Source organism: Schistocerca serialis, chromosome 10 (assembly GCF_023864345.2).
Source record: "Schistocerca serialis cubense isolate TAMUIC-IGC-003099 chromosome 10, iqSchSeri2.2, whole genome shotgun sequence".
Taxonomy (NCBI): Eukaryota; Metazoa; Arthropoda; class Insecta; order Orthoptera; family Acrididae; genus Schistocerca; species Schistocerca serialis.
The window spans coordinates 90,016,179-90,032,543 of record NC_064647.1 but is presented as its reverse complement, the minus strand read 5'-3'; the positions used below and the strand labels follow the sequence as shown (position 1 = coordinate 90,032,543).

At 39.0% G+C, this 16,365-nt stretch overlaps 1 protein-coding gene across 1 annotated transcript; it reads left to right on the top strand.

Annotated features, from left to right (window-relative positions):
* The first annotated feature begins 1,495 nt into the window (after positions 1 to 1,495).
* LOC126425188 (ribulose-phosphate 3-epimerase) lies at positions 1,496 to 12,237 on the top strand. Its single transcript, XM_050088143.1, has 4 exons — positions 1,496 to 1,796; positions 1,886 to 1,993; positions 2,094 to 2,315; positions 11,782 to 12,237. The coding sequence occupies exons 1-4, from the start codon at positions 1,560 to 1,562 to the stop codon at positions 11,908 to 11,910; spliced, it is 696 nt and encodes a 231-aa protein (XP_049944100.1). The 5' UTR covers positions 1,496 to 1,559; the 3' UTR covers positions 11,911 to 12,237.
* Positions 12,238 to 16,365: the final 4,128 nt, after the last annotated feature.

The window sequence follows — 16,365 nt, the reverse complement described above, 5'->3', positions numbered from 1 at the left end:
TGACCATTCTACATGTATTTATTAGATGCTCTCTATTGCCATGTGTATTGAGAATTTTCTGATGCTGTTGTCTATATTCCCATTATCTGTTGATTTGTGCATCAAATTCATCAAATCTTAAAATGATACTGGTCTATCTTGGCAAGTGTTCATTCGGCTTGTCACCAGAATGTATCAATTTTTATTTTTCAGGTTCATTGCATTATGTGCTTTTGTTAGCATACAGACACCGTTTGTGGATTTAGCTATGAGAAAAGAGAGGTGCTCTGTAGGAGATGTGAAATGAGTTGTCAAGCACTAGACACTAGGCCTATTATGTTCCACAAATGCAAATTTGTGAATTATTGTTTTTGAGTTTTGCTGCTGGTCCTCATTCGAATATGCAATATCCACTTGAAGCAAAATTATCAGAATAGCGAGAATGTCTTTATTGTACTGTTAGTATCAGATGTCCAAATCAATCATCAGTATCCATCAGTAACTTGAGTTTTCCTGTTTTAGTTAATGTCACTATATTAACAGTGTTAAGAAATTTGTTTCTTGTTTTCTGCAAAGTTTTAAGAAGTTCTGATTCTTCCTTGCATGATGATCTGGTCGCCAAATCCTAATGATGAGGTGCATTTTTGTTGAACTATCATGTTTGACTGAGATTATAGTTCTGTTGCTTCTGTTTCCACTGTGCTGAGTTTATGGTCGATGTTAGCTGATGAGCATGACCCTAGGGCTATTGAATCAGTGGCGTCCGATACACTCCTATTGTAAAGTACATGTGCCCTCTTATGATATAAATAGACAGAAATAGTTCCAGATTCTACATGATATTTATGTAATGAGTTGAAGTGAACACAAGTGAAAATGCACAGTTGTCATTCATATGAAGGATGTAGATATTTACATGTGATATTTAAAAAATATTATTGAAAAAAGATTAGAATATGTGTAGGCATATATACTAGACTTAAAAGAACAATTTTAAATTTTATAGTACTATATATTCATGTGCTGCTAAGACTTTTTGATAATTAATTTACGTTGTCAGTATCTAAAACAGAAGTTAAAAGTATAAAATTAACAACTGACAGAATAAAACTGGTATCTTGAGAATAATTCTGAAAAGGGAGGAAAAACAGTATTGACTGTGAATTTACGATATCTGTGTGTGTTTTATTAAGTTCCTGTTTATGTTTGAATGAGTGTTACCCAAAAAAAGATCAGAACTTGTTTATATGACTGCCTTGATTTTAAACCTGCAAAATGACTGTAAATAAATTATAACAAATATTAATAAGCGATGTTGTACTTCACAATCAAAATTTACAAATGTGTATGGATGTAAGAAAACTATAAGCACAGTATGCTGGAGTAACAAGACATCTGGTATTTTCAATCTGTCTAGCTTCGGCTCATACCGCTAATGTTTCGATACTTCGAGATGAACACAGTGGCCACTGGCCAGCTCCTGTGTTTGTTCTTGTATAAGCTCTGTGTAGCGTCATGAATACTCTTTGCATTTCATATGTTTTGATAGTAGTTGGTGTTTAGGTTAGAATTTCATCGTCATGGGAGACGGCGTGACTTGTAAAATAGGACCATCTGTCTTAAATGCCGATCTTGCTAAATTACATGATGAATCGAAGCGTCTTGTTGATGCTGGTGCAGATTACTTACATTTGGATGTTATGGACGGTCATTTTGTCCCCAACATAACATTTGGTCATCCGGTAGTCAAATGCTTAAGGGCTAAGATTCCTAAAACATTTTTCGAAACACACATGATGGTTTCGAATCCTGACCAGGTGCGTTTGTTACTGATTTCCTCATTAATTTGCTTGCAGCTTTGTCTATCGGACATATCTCTGAAAGTTGAAGGTCCAAACTTTTTCAGTGGATAGATCCAATGGCAGATGCAGGAGTAAACCAGTACACATTTCACGTTGAGGCTTCGGAGGACGTAAATGAAACGTGCCGAAGGGTAAGAGAAGCAGGCATGAAGGTGAGGAACATAGGTGATAACTTACAAAGTCAATGACACACAGAGCTTTCCGATGTAGAGGTATTTAGCAGATGGTAATGCTGCAGTTAAACATGTCTAGGTTGGAGTAGCCCTGAAACCTGGCACGTCAGTTGAAGCTGTCAAGGAGTATGTTGATGTCGCAGACATGATTCTAGTGATGACTGTGGAACCAGGATTCGGTGGCCAAAAATTCATGTCTGACATGATGGAAAAAGTCAGATGGTTGCGTGAAAATTATCCCGCACTGGACATAGAGGTAGATGGTGGCGTGGGACCGTCCACAATACAGCAGTGTGCTGAGGTTTGTTGAATTAGCGGTATTTGTTAGTAATTTTACATTGTTTATTACTCAAAATAACATGAAATGCTATCAGAGAATCTAGTAATAAAATTTTTTTACAGGACTTTGCATTTATGGAAATGTTTTGCAGTGTAACTCATCCCAGCTAATAATATAAATCTGTTGTCACTGCACACATTTTCGTAATTATGCAAAATAGCACTCTGTTCATGAACAGAAAAATGCAGTAATGCCTGAATTGCGGTATTTTTTTGGGTTTGAGAGATGCACTGTGGAATGAAAAAAGTCTTGAAAACAGTGCATTCTCTTTTAGAAAAAATGTCAGCAGTAATTTCTAGAAATGTTACCATGTGTCAAGTTCATACTGTAAGGATCAAAAATATTTATTTCTGGAACATCCTAGGGAGGCTAATATCTGAACATTTTAATTGTAATTTCTTGCACGATTTATCCTGTTTGACCATATATTTTCCTATGATATTTCTGAAATTGATCAACCTTGAAAGATAAAACTGGGAGAAGTTTATTTAAAATTGGCGGGGCAACAGTGAGTGATATTCAAACATATTTTTAGCCAAGAAGATTGTCAGATCACAGGTTGCTCTGATTTAAAATGAAATCTAGCTGTATAGCCGTACCTAGTAATATTTATACATTTCTAAGAAAACCTACAATTTAACTGAAAATTTTACATTCTTGTAAGAGCAATGCCAAAAACTGTAGTGTGATTGACTCAGTTCACATTGTGCACTTTTCCAGCATGGCAGTACACTCTTGTGACAGTTTCTAGGAGTTTTTGATACAAAATATACCACAGTTCCTTATTTGTTCATGATAATGTTAAGGAAGTGTTAGTAAATGAGGGAACAAATATCAACAGCTTGAGTGATGACACTTTGTTAAAGCTGTGTGTTGGAGCATATAGTTTGCTTTTGCTGTCTGTGAGCCCAACACGTCTGTGATAGACTTCGTTAGACTGAAGAGGACACTATTTGCAGATGCAAATGATGCAGGTGAATACAAAAAACTGTATTTCTGCTCAAACATGACACTAAAGGACTTCATATTGTTTCTTATTGCAGTTACAATATTTTTTGGCACAAATGGATGTATCTTCCAATTGAAGAGCATGCAGATTAAGCTGTTTGTGTAAGAGAGCACACATTTACAGTGGGAAGGCTGATTGGCCTGTGGAACAGGTAGCTGCCTCCTTTAGGCATTACTCTAGAGAGTAAACTTCTGTGATTTCTTCACATACTGATAGTTGTAATTTTTCATCACTGCCTTGCTTCATCAGACTCCTTTCCTGTGTTGATATGTGTTGCATGTTGTGGTGTCACCCATCCCTCTTTCTGTTGTACAATAACTGATGAAACAGGACTGCCGCACTGAATGGGGAACTTAGCTGTTGAGCATGTGTTGAGATGTGCAGACATTACCATTGAAAGAGTTGTAGCAACTACTAATGTAAATGTAGTTGCATTGAGTATTATATTTGGGTACCAGTCCCAGAATCACTTTCATTTGAGATGACTAGTATATTCAATTTTAAATATATTACATATTGGGCAAATTTTTGCAATATTTATTGCACCATTACATATTAAAATAGTTTTACTCTGGCAAAGTATTTCAGCCACATGGTTACCGTCGGATGATACTGAGGTGTCAAGAATTTACGAAGGGCCTTCATTATGTAATGAAACACTTTTTCTCTTGGCCAATTTTGGTTGAAAAAGTGCAGAATTTCCTCTAGGGCATTGTGGAGCATGCCCGCTTCAACCCCCGTAGTTCAAGAAGTTCCAATAGGTGGCAGCACTATCCATAGGCTTAAAAACGCTGTCTCTAATACAGATGTGTTCCAGGTAGAGAGCTGTCATTGAGTTTCTTTTGGCAGAAAACCAGAGCATTGTGGATATTCATAGGTGTTCACAAAATGTCTATGTATACCTGACAGTGAGCAAAAGTGCAATAGGTCTTTGGGCAATGCATCTATCATCACAACAAGGTTCAAGGTTGCATAGACATGTCTCATCTCCAGCATTCTGGCCAGCTGTAATTCCTGCATTGCTGGAACATGCGGACACTTTAGTTTTGGATGATAGATGGATCATACTCAAACACCTTGCTAAACAGTTTGACATCTCTGTTGGCAATTCTAACCCCTTTGTTCACGAGTTGGGGTACTCAAAGGTGTATGACCACTGGGTTCCTATCCACTTAATAGAAGACCATAAAGAGCAACGAAGGACCATTTGTGTAGAACTCCTTGCACACTGAGGCTAATCATGACAATTTTTGTCAAGTATAGTCACAGGTATGAAACATGGGTTCATAAATTCCAACTGGAAACAAAACGGCAATCCATGGAGTAGCCCCACACCACCTCTCCTTGAAGAAATAGTTCAAAGCTTCATGCTCAACTGTTGAAGTCATAGCAATAGTCTTGTGGGACCCTGAAGAAGTTATTCTATTTAATGCCCTTCCTCATGGTTCAACGATCAACTTTGAAGTGTATCGTGCTACCCTCATAAAATTAAGTAAATGACTTTAGTGTGTTCATCACCACAAAAATGCAAATGAAATACTCCTTCTCTATGACAATGCAAGGCCTTGCAAAAGTCCGCCCACCCGAGAGGAGCTCACAAAACTTGATGGGACCATTCATCATCCACCCTACAGCCCAGATCTTGCACCTTCTGACTTCCATCTGTTTGGCTCAATGTAGGCTAGAATTATCGGGAAGCAATATGTGGATGACAGGGAGGTTATTGATGCAATAAGATGTTAGCTGTGATGTCAACCACTAGAGTCTGAGCATACAGGTCCTCCCAGTAAGGTGGTATAAGGCTTCCATATTGAAGGGAAATTATGTTGAAACTTGGGTTTTGTACCCAAAAGTGTGGGGAATGATACAGTGTATTGGAGTCCTGAATAAAATTAACCTACTTTCAGAAAATAATGTGTTGCACAAGTTACATCTCTCAAACTCTGTGCTTATACAATGGTCAGTCACATCTCTGTGGTTCATTCTGTATTCAGTACACTTGTTACCTGCATGTAATCCCTATACAGTTGTTCTCATTGGAACACCTGATGTTCTGTGCACGACTTGTTTCTTTGTGCACTCAGTTTGCTCTCATAGCTGACAATGGGATCCCAGATATCCATATTTAAACCCACTGAGGAACTTCAAAGGGTTATGTAGAAGTCTACTTCCATGAACATGTAAGAATTTCAGCCAATGCTCATGTCCAGTACTTTTAATCATTTCTTGTTTAGAATGGACTTTTCTTAGCATCTTACTGCTAATATTGAGTATTCACGTCAGTAGCACTTTCTTCTTGATCTGTTTCTAATTTCTCCCAAGTCTCTTATCTTTTGCTTGTAATATCAGACTTCTATGCCTCTACTGTGGGTGGTCATTTAAATTATTGCCTGCTGAACCACAGTTAACTCAGTTGTTAATTTTAAGTTCCTTTATCATCAGCCTTTGCACTGCTCTACTTTGCCATTTCCCTAGTTGTCTGTACTTGTGTGGTTTCTAGTGTTTGTAATTCTTTTAACATTTGGCATGCACAGTTCAATTTTCTTTTGAAGTATCCACTTGCATAGTTTCTACTTTACTTGAAAGTTGTCACAAAATCATCAGTAATGACCTGTGAGGGACATTGAAGTGAAACTGTTTGTGACCCACATACTGTTCAGCACTATCAGTCATTATGTACCATTGTTCATCACCTAGACTACTACTTTGGCAGGTTGGGGAGAGAGAACAGTGGTTCATATCCCTGCCTGGCCATCCAAGTTTCCCATGTTGTAATTGACTTTGTATGAATATGCAATGTTGTTTGGATGAAACACTGATCTCTAGTGGAGCTTAAGCTGTAGGTTACATTCCAACCCAATATTTTGATTTAGTTGGCCAAGCCACGAAATATGACAACATGTCAGGTGTGGTATCATAGCATAGCATGAGGTCTGCATTAGGTTAAAGGAATAAAAATATTTGCCATGAACTACACAATTTTAGGAAGAATCTTTCACTCTGCTGCAGAGTGCACTCTCTTTTGAAAGTTCCAAACAGGTTAAACTTGTGTATCAGACCGGTACTTGGACGCAGAACCATTCCCCTTTCAGGCAGTGCTGTTACCAACTGAGCGATAGAGGTGATTCACTATCCACCCTGACAGATGTATGACTTGCAGCACTCCTCTCATACCTACATATTTTTGCTTACAAACAATACTTTTTCCCAGTCTGATTACTACTACTTTACATTGCAAACTTGTGAGACAGGGCTTTGTCACTGGCCTCTGCTCTGGGTCTGTTGTTTTTGTTCATATAGACTGTCTGATAAAAAGTATCTGGACACCTGATGTAATGCAGAATATTCTGCTAGATATTACAAGAGATGACCTGCCATTATAAAAGGAGATGGAGAGAGTTATGTAGTTAGTGTATAAGCAGTAATATAACAACATAAAAATTGATCAGTCAGGAGGGCTCAGAGACTTGGAATGTGGATTAGTCATTGGATGATGTCAAGTGACAAATCCATCAGGGACATCTAAACCCTTCTACAGCTGCCCCTGCTTACTGTTCATGTGATTGTGAAGTGGAAACTAGTAGGAACAACCACAGCCAAACAGAGACAAAGCAGACCTCATGTATAGATGACAGGAACCATCCAGCATTGTGCAGGGTAGACGTAAAAATAAATATCTTTAATTACAAGGAATCACTCTTGAATTCCAAAGTGTTACCAGATGTCAGCTAGCACAGCAATGTTGCATAAGGAAGTTAAAAGAGTGGGTTGCAGTGGTTGAGCAGCATCTCATGAGATACATTTCTGTAATCAGTGCTAAATGACATTAAATTTAGTGTAAAAATTGGTGCCACTGGACAGTGGATGACTGAAAATGAGTGATTTGGAGTGATGAATCACACTGTACCCTGTGGCAATCCAACGGGAGGATTTAGTTTTGCAAACGCCTGCCATCATGTGTAGTACCAAGAGTGAAGCATGGAGAAGGTGTTAAAGTATAGGAGTGTTTTTCATGATTGGAGCGTGGTCCCCCTATTTCGTTTAAGAGAACACACAAGGGTTAGAATATGAACATATTTTATAGCAGTGTGTACTGCATATAGCAGAGGAATAATTCAAAGACAGTGATTGCATCAGTGTGACAATGCACCATGTCATAAAGCAACATTTGTGACACAGTGGCTTGTGGACAGTAAAATTTCTGAAATGGACTAGCCTGCCCAGAATCCTGATGTGAACTTAGTGGAACACCTTTGGGATGAGCTAGAGTATTGCCTTTACTTCAGATTCTAGTGTCCGACATCACTACATTATGTGGATTTGGCTCTTGAGAAAAAATGAGCCGCCATTCCTCCAGACATTTGGACACTTTGTTGCAAGTATCCCCAGCAGATCTCAAGCTGTCATAAGGACAAACGGTTAATACACCCCATTTTAATGTCCACTAATAGGTGTCCTGATACTTTTGATTATATAGTGTATATCAGTTCCCTGCTACTTAACATGACGGATGATTCAAAGAAGCCTGTCTTTGCAGATTATGCATGTGTTATTGAATATACACTGAAGAGCCAAAGAAACATACACATGCCTGATATCGTGTTGGACCCACGCCAGCATGCCGAAGTGCTGCAAAATAACGTGACATGGACCTGACTAATGACTGAAATAGTGCTGGAGGGAACTGACACCATGTATCCTGTGCACTGTCCATAAATCTGTAGGAGTAAGAGCGGATGGAGATTTCTTGTGAACAGCACGTTGCAAGGCGTCCCTGATATGCTCAATAATGTTCATGTCTGGGAAGTTGTGTGGCCAGCAGAAGTGTTTTAACGCAGAAGTGTGTTCTTGGAGCCACTCTGTAGCAGTTCTGGATGTGTGGGGTGTCACATTGTCCTGCTGGAATTGCCAAAGTCCATCGGAATGCACAGTGGACATGAATGGATGCAGGTGATCAGACAGGATTCTTATGTGCATATCACCTGTCAGTCATATCTAGATGTATCAGGGGTTCCATACCACTCCAATTGCACATGCCCCACACCATTACAGAGTCTCCAACAGCTTGAACAGTCCCCTGCTGACATGCAGGGTCCATGGCTTCATGAGGTGTCTTCATACTCGTACACATCCATCCCCTCAATACAATTTGAAACAAGACTCACCTGACCAGGCAACATATTTCCACTCATCAACAGTACAGTGTCGGTGTTGACAGGCCTGTTTGAGGCATAAAGCTTTGTGTCGTGCAGTCATCAAGGGTACATGAATGGGCCTTCAGCACTGAAAGCCCGTTGATGATGTTTCGTTGAATAGTTCACACACTGACACTTGTGGATGGCCCAGCATTGAAATCTGCAGCAATTTACGGAAGGGTTAAACTTGTCACATTGAACTATTGTCATCAGTCATTGTCAGTTCCGTTCTTCCAGGATCTTTTTCCAGCCGCAGTAATGTCGGAGAGTTGATGTTTTACCGGATTCCTGATATTCATGGTAGACCTGTGAAATGGTTGTATGGGAAAAATCCCCACTTCATCACTACATATGAGATGCTGTCTCCCATCGCTTGTGCACCAACTATAACAACACTTTCAAACTCAGTTAAATCTAGATAACCTGCCATTGTAGCAGCAGTAACTGATCTAGCAACTGCACCAGACACATGGTGTCTTATATAGGCGTTACTGATCGCAGCACAGTATTCTGCATGCTTACGTATCTCTGTATTTGAATACGCATGCATACACCAGTTTCTTTGGCGCTTCAATGTATATGATATAGCCAACAGGTTAGTCAGTATCATCATGTGGCCTTCAGAGAATTAAAGCTTAACTGCAACAAAACCCAGTGCATACAATTTCTGAATCAGAACTATCATGAAAGTTATGATAGAAGCTAAAGAAATTAATTAAAATTTATACCGCAGCTGAGACTTGAACTTGGGTTGCCTGCATACTAAGCATATGTGATAACTATTACACTACCATAGCAGCGTGGTTAACCTAACTGCACGGCCTACCCCAGTCCATTCCTGTCTTTAGCATAAACTTCAGTTCACAACTTCAGCCCATTTTCCACTTCTTAAGTTGTCAGTAGCCATGCTGCTATGGTGGTAATGGTTAGTACATCTGCCTAGTAAGCAGGAGACCTGGTTTCATGTCCTAGCCATAGCACCAATTTTAATTCTTTTCTTCAGCTTATATCATTATCAAAGATTAAGTTGAGATACACGTCTCAAAGAAAATGTTATTCCATGAGATCTGAAACGTCTTGGCAGATTAAAACTATGTGCTGGACTGAGTGTCGAACTCATTCTGGATACATCCCCAGGCTGTAGCTAAGTCATGTGTCCGCAATATCCCTTCTTCCAGGAGTGCCAGTTCTGCAAGGTCTACATGAGAGCTTCTGTGAAGTTTGGAAGGCAGGAGATGAGGTACTGGTTGAATTAAAGCTATGAGGACAGGTCGTGAGTCATGCTTGGGTAGCTCAGATGGTAGAGCACTTGCCCAAAAAGGCAAAGGTCTCGAGTTTGAGTCTTGTGCCAGCACACAGTTTTAATCTGCAAGGAAGTTCCATATTAGTGCACATTCTGCTGCAGAGTGAAAATGTCATTCTGGCTCCATCAGATCTATTGTGTGGAAGAGGTATTCTGTTGTCTTAATGGTGTCACATGTTCCATTAATTTAACCATTTTAAATTCTTTGGGGTAAATGGAAGGCTTTGTTGGAAGTATCATTTTCAGTAATTTGTAGAGAAACTGAATGCTGCTATCTTGACTATGCATGATCTCAACTGACAGGCACTGAAACATGAAGGCTTGTTTCCTTAACTTACTTTCACTTTATCTCTTATGATTTTATACTTTGGAACAACTCTGTGAACTAGTCAGTAATATTCTTGGCCCATAGAAAGGTGATCAGACTGATATGCAGTGTCAATTCGTGAGCTTTGTGCAGGTCACTGGTCAAGTGCCTCAGATTCTAACTCCAACATTCTTGTTCAGATATTGTTAGTATTGACACATTTGTCACAGGCTCTCTTAGTTTGGTGGAGAGCCTGTGACCATTGTACGTTGGCTAGGCCGAGGCAGCACACACAGAGATAAGTAATATTATTGACTTGGTACACATGTACCATGTATTTGTATAAAAAAATTTTATGGGGTCTTGCCCCTGTAGGTGTTTATTTTAGCCTTTGACTATGTCCATTTAGGCAAGCTGTTTTATAAAATTGTTCTGAAGAAGGCGTGGTTATCCACGCTGAAACCTAGGTAAACACCAGGTACTTTGTGCAATCGAGGCAGATTTTTATAATTATTTCGATACTTACGATTGCTGACGCGCTGTAATGCTGAAATTTCTTAAAGATAGGAAGAAGAAAATATAGCAAATGAAAAAGTTAGTATTCTGATTAAAATGATGTGGCAAAGGATTAGAAATTAAAAAATAAATGTAAGCTAATTAATTGAACATACCTGTCATTTCTATAAAGATTTAAAAATAAATTTTGAAGCACCAAGCAAGATTTGAAACAACAATCTCCACATCAGACTAAGATGCTAACCATTACACCACTGCTTAGATGATGATTGTGTTCAATTTTGAAGCTCTAGAACAAGCAAAAAAAAAAAAAAAAATGTTGATTACTTGCAAACTAGAACCCATGAGAGTGAATGGCCACAGGGTAAGATACCAGGTACTCTAACCCACATGAGCATATAGATGATTTCAAAAAGTCAATCCCACCACTAAGAACATCTTCTTGTCAGGACAGAGGGTGCTAGACTGTTGTCCTGGCCAGCTCTCTCTTCAGATATCTCACTCAGTGAAGACCCTGGGTGTGGGTTTTTAAGAGACTGACATGTCACCAGCAATTGCTGTTTATTAACTCAGGCAAAAAGTTGAAGCAGCATGGAGTGGGTTATCAGTACCTGTTATCCAAGCTCAACTCTGTGCACAGCTGGGTCAACCTGATTACTGCTGTCAAAGTGGAAGCTCTTTGTATTAAATATCATACCTGTAGAACCCCAAATCCCTTAAAAATTTAATAACAGCTACACTGTATATGCACAGTAACTAAAAATTCGTTACTTGCTGTCTACTGTGGTGTTATTTTAAAGGCTAGTGGTATATTTTGAGCATTAGTTTGGAATTTTGTGTGCTTTATTCTCATTTTGGAAATATAAATTACATTCCTGCATGTGTACATGATTTACTAGTGTATCACATTCATAACTTGTAAATCCTCTGTGTTTGTTAAGAATGTTTACATGAATGAAATTGGGTAACTCTTTCCAAACAACTTGAGATATAAATCGTAGCTGTCGGCTGTCATGGTATTTCCACCCAGTTTTTACAATTTAATGGCAGTTTCTAACATTGACTGATATTCTGGAACTTTCCTTTTACTTTTGCAGGCAGGAGCCAATATGATAGTCTCTGGAACTGCAATAACAAGTGCTCCAGATCCAAAGGACATAATATCAACAATGAGAAGTCAAGTGCAAGCATCCATTGATAAATTGAGGGTGCAAGTGGAAGTGTAAGGATGAAGGAATAGAGGAGTGTGCATATGCAATAACACCCAAGACCCAAAAGCACACACAACTTTCCATTACTAGATGTAGTGTCAGATGGTGGATTCAATAGCAGATGAAAATTGCTTACATTTGGAAGTAGTGTAAGGGTATACTTCCAAAAGAATGATGTGGCAGCCATTCTTTTAAGAGGATGAGTAATGGTGTTTTGTCACACCGAATAATGGGTTTTAATGTTGAAGTTATATGTAAACATTGTTTGGTACCTATAGACTGGGTTGTTACTATAATGTGTAAAGATTATTTTTGTACGAATAAATTTTATAGGGATTCTTATAGATTCTCTGTTTTAATATCCTTTTGTGTGAATAATTGAAAATTTTCACTGCTCACCCATTCCTATTCATAAATTATCTGAGCATTGCAATTTTAAAATTAACTACATACAGTCTTGAGCTTTTTGGAACATTAAAAGGCCTTTCTTCAGAACGTTAAGAAAGGAACAGGGACTGAACACACAAGTGCAGTGACATGTGAATACTTAAATGGGCACTGAAATATACAGTAAAAGAAGTCTTAACAAATAGGTACACAGCTAGATACACCATTTTCATGATATGTTGGTTAATGGTGGCAGCTACATGAAGCTGTTTGGTAGTGATATTTTCATAGGTATGAAAGTCACAATGCCAGAAAACTGTAACTAAAGTCTGGATGACTCTGAGGTCCAGTGGTTGGTAAAGTGAGGATATTACTTGTTAGATATAAATAGATGAAAAGACAAATCATTATGATACTAAAAAGCACTGAATGGAAGATATATGGACCTCAAACAGAATAACAAAGTGATTGACAGTTGGGCAGTGTTGGTTCATGTTCCTCCCCACACACAATATAGCTGTGGTAGCAACAGCTAGGCTTTCCATTCTGGATATATTCACAAGAGTTGACATATATCATCTGATTTTCTTAACAGCATGGTAATAGTTATCACTTTTCTATGGAATTTTGCAGCTACTTTAGGGCATTGTCACATAAAATAAACATGTTGCACAGAGAAACCATGTAAACAGTTGTTATATTACCAGCTGCGGCATCGGGACTGACTGGTTACTGATACCTGAAGTAGCAAAGCAATATGACAACAGTAAACAGAATACGGTGTGACCAAGCTCATTCTTTGATTGTTTGTTGCTAGGGTAATTGTTGTCCTTAAACAACTAGTTATGAATCACTGGAGCTGTCAACAGGCACATATACAAGTCTGAAAATGTTACTAAGGTTTTGGGTGATCTTACGTGCCTTCGGTCTCTGCTGGACTATACAATGGCGCTGGATACAATAAAAAATACACACACACACACACACAAATATAAAAGAAAGTTAAGTATCCAGAGGATCAGGAGGCAATGGAATGAAACTTCACTAGTGAGAGGTATGCAATTTTATTCAGGGATTACAAAACTGAATCAGTAAGGTTTACAAAAAAACTGGCATTGTAAGACGTCTTAAAAGTGTGATGTCAAACCCCACTCAGGCATTGATTTATGCACTGATGCAAGTGGAAAGGGTGTCATAAAGTAGTACTATCCTCTCCAAGGCAAGCTAGCCCACAGCTGTTGTAACTGTTTTTGATGTACTGACACTGGGACAGAATTGACATCCAAAATCAGGACAGAGCTAAGGCTCTTGCTGAGCATAGGAATATCTTAAAATCATGCCATGTACAGATGAGAATTGTCCTGTCGAAAAATGGGACCATGATAGTGTCATGTGAAAGGTAACATAGAACATACGAAGTCTGATGTACTGGTGTGCTATCAGAATTTCCCCAGTGATTACCAGCCACAACCTGAAGTAACTCACATCAGGCGTAACACCATTGTGCCTCTCTAAAGTATTGGAAGAATGGAAGCTCTCATCAGATCATCAGCATACTTGTTGACAGTGGTATTTGGGATATTGCTGGACTGTGATTCAATGCCAAATACAGTGCAGTACTGTTCCTTGGCAGTCCATTCTTGCAGGTTACAGCACCACTCCAAACACAGCTGTGTAGTATTTTTTTTAATTTCAGCCTATGCGTGGAACGCTGATTTCCTAATCTGACTGTTTATAGTCTCTGACTGAGGGTGCGGGATGACACACAATGTCGCATGGAGTCCACCTACTTGTTCTCGGGGGGGAGGGGGTGGGGGGGCTGGCACAGATGTGAAGCAGTTATGATGTGCTTGGTAAACAGTACACTGTTCATCTCTTGTGATGGTCAGACGTGGTTGAAAGGGAACCTTCATGAGAAGTATGCCTCCTATCATGTTCCCGTGCCCACTGTCACATCTGAATGCTCCACAAATCTGGAGATTACATGATTTGACCAGCTAGCCAAATAGAGACCAACAGTGAGATCCCTTTCAAACTCTGTAGGGTGGTGATAATGCTGTCTCACACGTATATGCAGCATCTCCGTGTCCCTAAGTGATTACTCAACATCTTTTCATGTTCACGACCATTATGCACCCTACCTGGCATGGTAATGACACTAATCGCTAATGCAGTCTCATGGTGTACAGGGTGATTATAATTAGGCTTTTGTTACTTGAGCTGGTGTAGACGAAAAACTATTAACCGTATGGGTACCCAACTTTATATGATCAAGGCATGCAATGTGAATGGCCCATGTTATTGTATCTGCTTTGCCAACATGTGACTCATGTTCTGTGGGAGATAGGTGCTTTGGACTCAACTGTTCTGGTGCACAATGGAGCTGCACTGACTAGAACTGGTCTTGAGGTTACTGGGTTACTCCATATGACATTTGGAGAAAACCGAATCATTGGCCAATCGTTTCAAACTGTGTGGCCACCAAAATCACCTGATTTGAGGCTGTGTGATTTCTGGCTGCTGGTTCACCTGAAGGACAGGTTTTATCAACAGGACACTTAACATGTATTGGAGGCTGAAGGTGAGTATAGTGAGGGAGGACGGCAACATCCCACCTGGAATGTTTCTGGCAGCAGTAGAGCAATCTCTCTTGCAGTTCCAGGCTGTCGTGGATGCAGATGGTTGGCAGCTTAAGTAACATTCGTAACCTAGAATGTAAACACGCTACACAGTTAACAAATATAACCATCTCATGTAGAAATTAAAATGCATTTCTTTCAGTGCTTTACTCATTTCTTTTCTGCATGTCCTTACAAATTTTTTCGCAAGGTTTCATTGCCATCCAGTCACTTGTTTTTCATGGAGGTGCCCTCAAGTAGTGTGAATTTAAATACAATCATCTAGAGGAAGCTATGGCAATTAGCCTACATACAAACTCATAGGAAAAGTGTGTGCCAAATTAATACATTTTAGAAGATTGTAAGGTATCAGAATCCACCCAAAAATGAGCTAGATTACAAAATTATTATTTTCAAACAATGGAAAGTCCAAGATGGAAAAGCAACAATATGAAAGGATAGATTACTACTCACCACACGGAGGAGGCGTTGAGTCGCAGGCAGGCCCAAGTTGTAGACAGGCTCAGTATTTTTGATTGAGCCTGTTTATGACTCAGTGCCATCTCTATGTGGTGAGTAGCTATGTATCTTTTTCATATTATTGTTAAAATTATTCGTTTGCCCTTTTTAGAGCACTGCTACTCAGTTTTGGGCCCTTAGCAAGTAGGAATAGTGGGGAATATCCAAAAGAGACCAATATATTAGGTCACGAATTTCACTTTGTAACTGTGTGAGCATCAGAGGTTATTATATAACTCTAGAGGCGTACATCAAATAAAATCTTTCTGTTAATATTCAGAGTGCATTAAGTTTCTAGAAAAGTAAAGCAACACATTACTTCCTGTCAGCTCTCCCAAATGACCACGGGTTACGCAGATGTTTTTCAACAATAATTTTGAAACATTCCTTTACTTAATTCACAGAAATTTCCTAGTCACATAGTGTCTCACTCATGTCCAGAAACCATGGTCTTTTAGAGATGTGCAACATCTTAGACCAATTATGTAAGATATTCCACCACTGATTAATAAGGAAATGTTTATATGTAAACAAAGATTGATCAGTTCTCACATTGTTAACACTTACAAATAAAAGTTGCAAGCCTCATTTTGACCTGTGAGACAAGGTTGATTTGCACACCAAACATATATACCCTGCAACAATGTAACTGCATTCAGAAAGATTCAGAGATCCAGCCACTGTACTGGAAAATGTACACTGCTAACAGTCATTGGTCCTTTGCAAGTCCTGCAGATAATCTCTGTAAATACAAAACAAAGTAACAGTTAAAAGCTGCACAAAATGAACATTTAAAAGCTTCCACTGAAATAAATGCCATGTATTAGCATTACTTAATTCTTGCATGTCCATCTTTTCCATCCAGTTTTTCCTCCAGTTAGATAAAAGGCCTGCAGTCTGATACCCATCACATGCCTACCCACTAAGCCACAACACTGCCATAAAA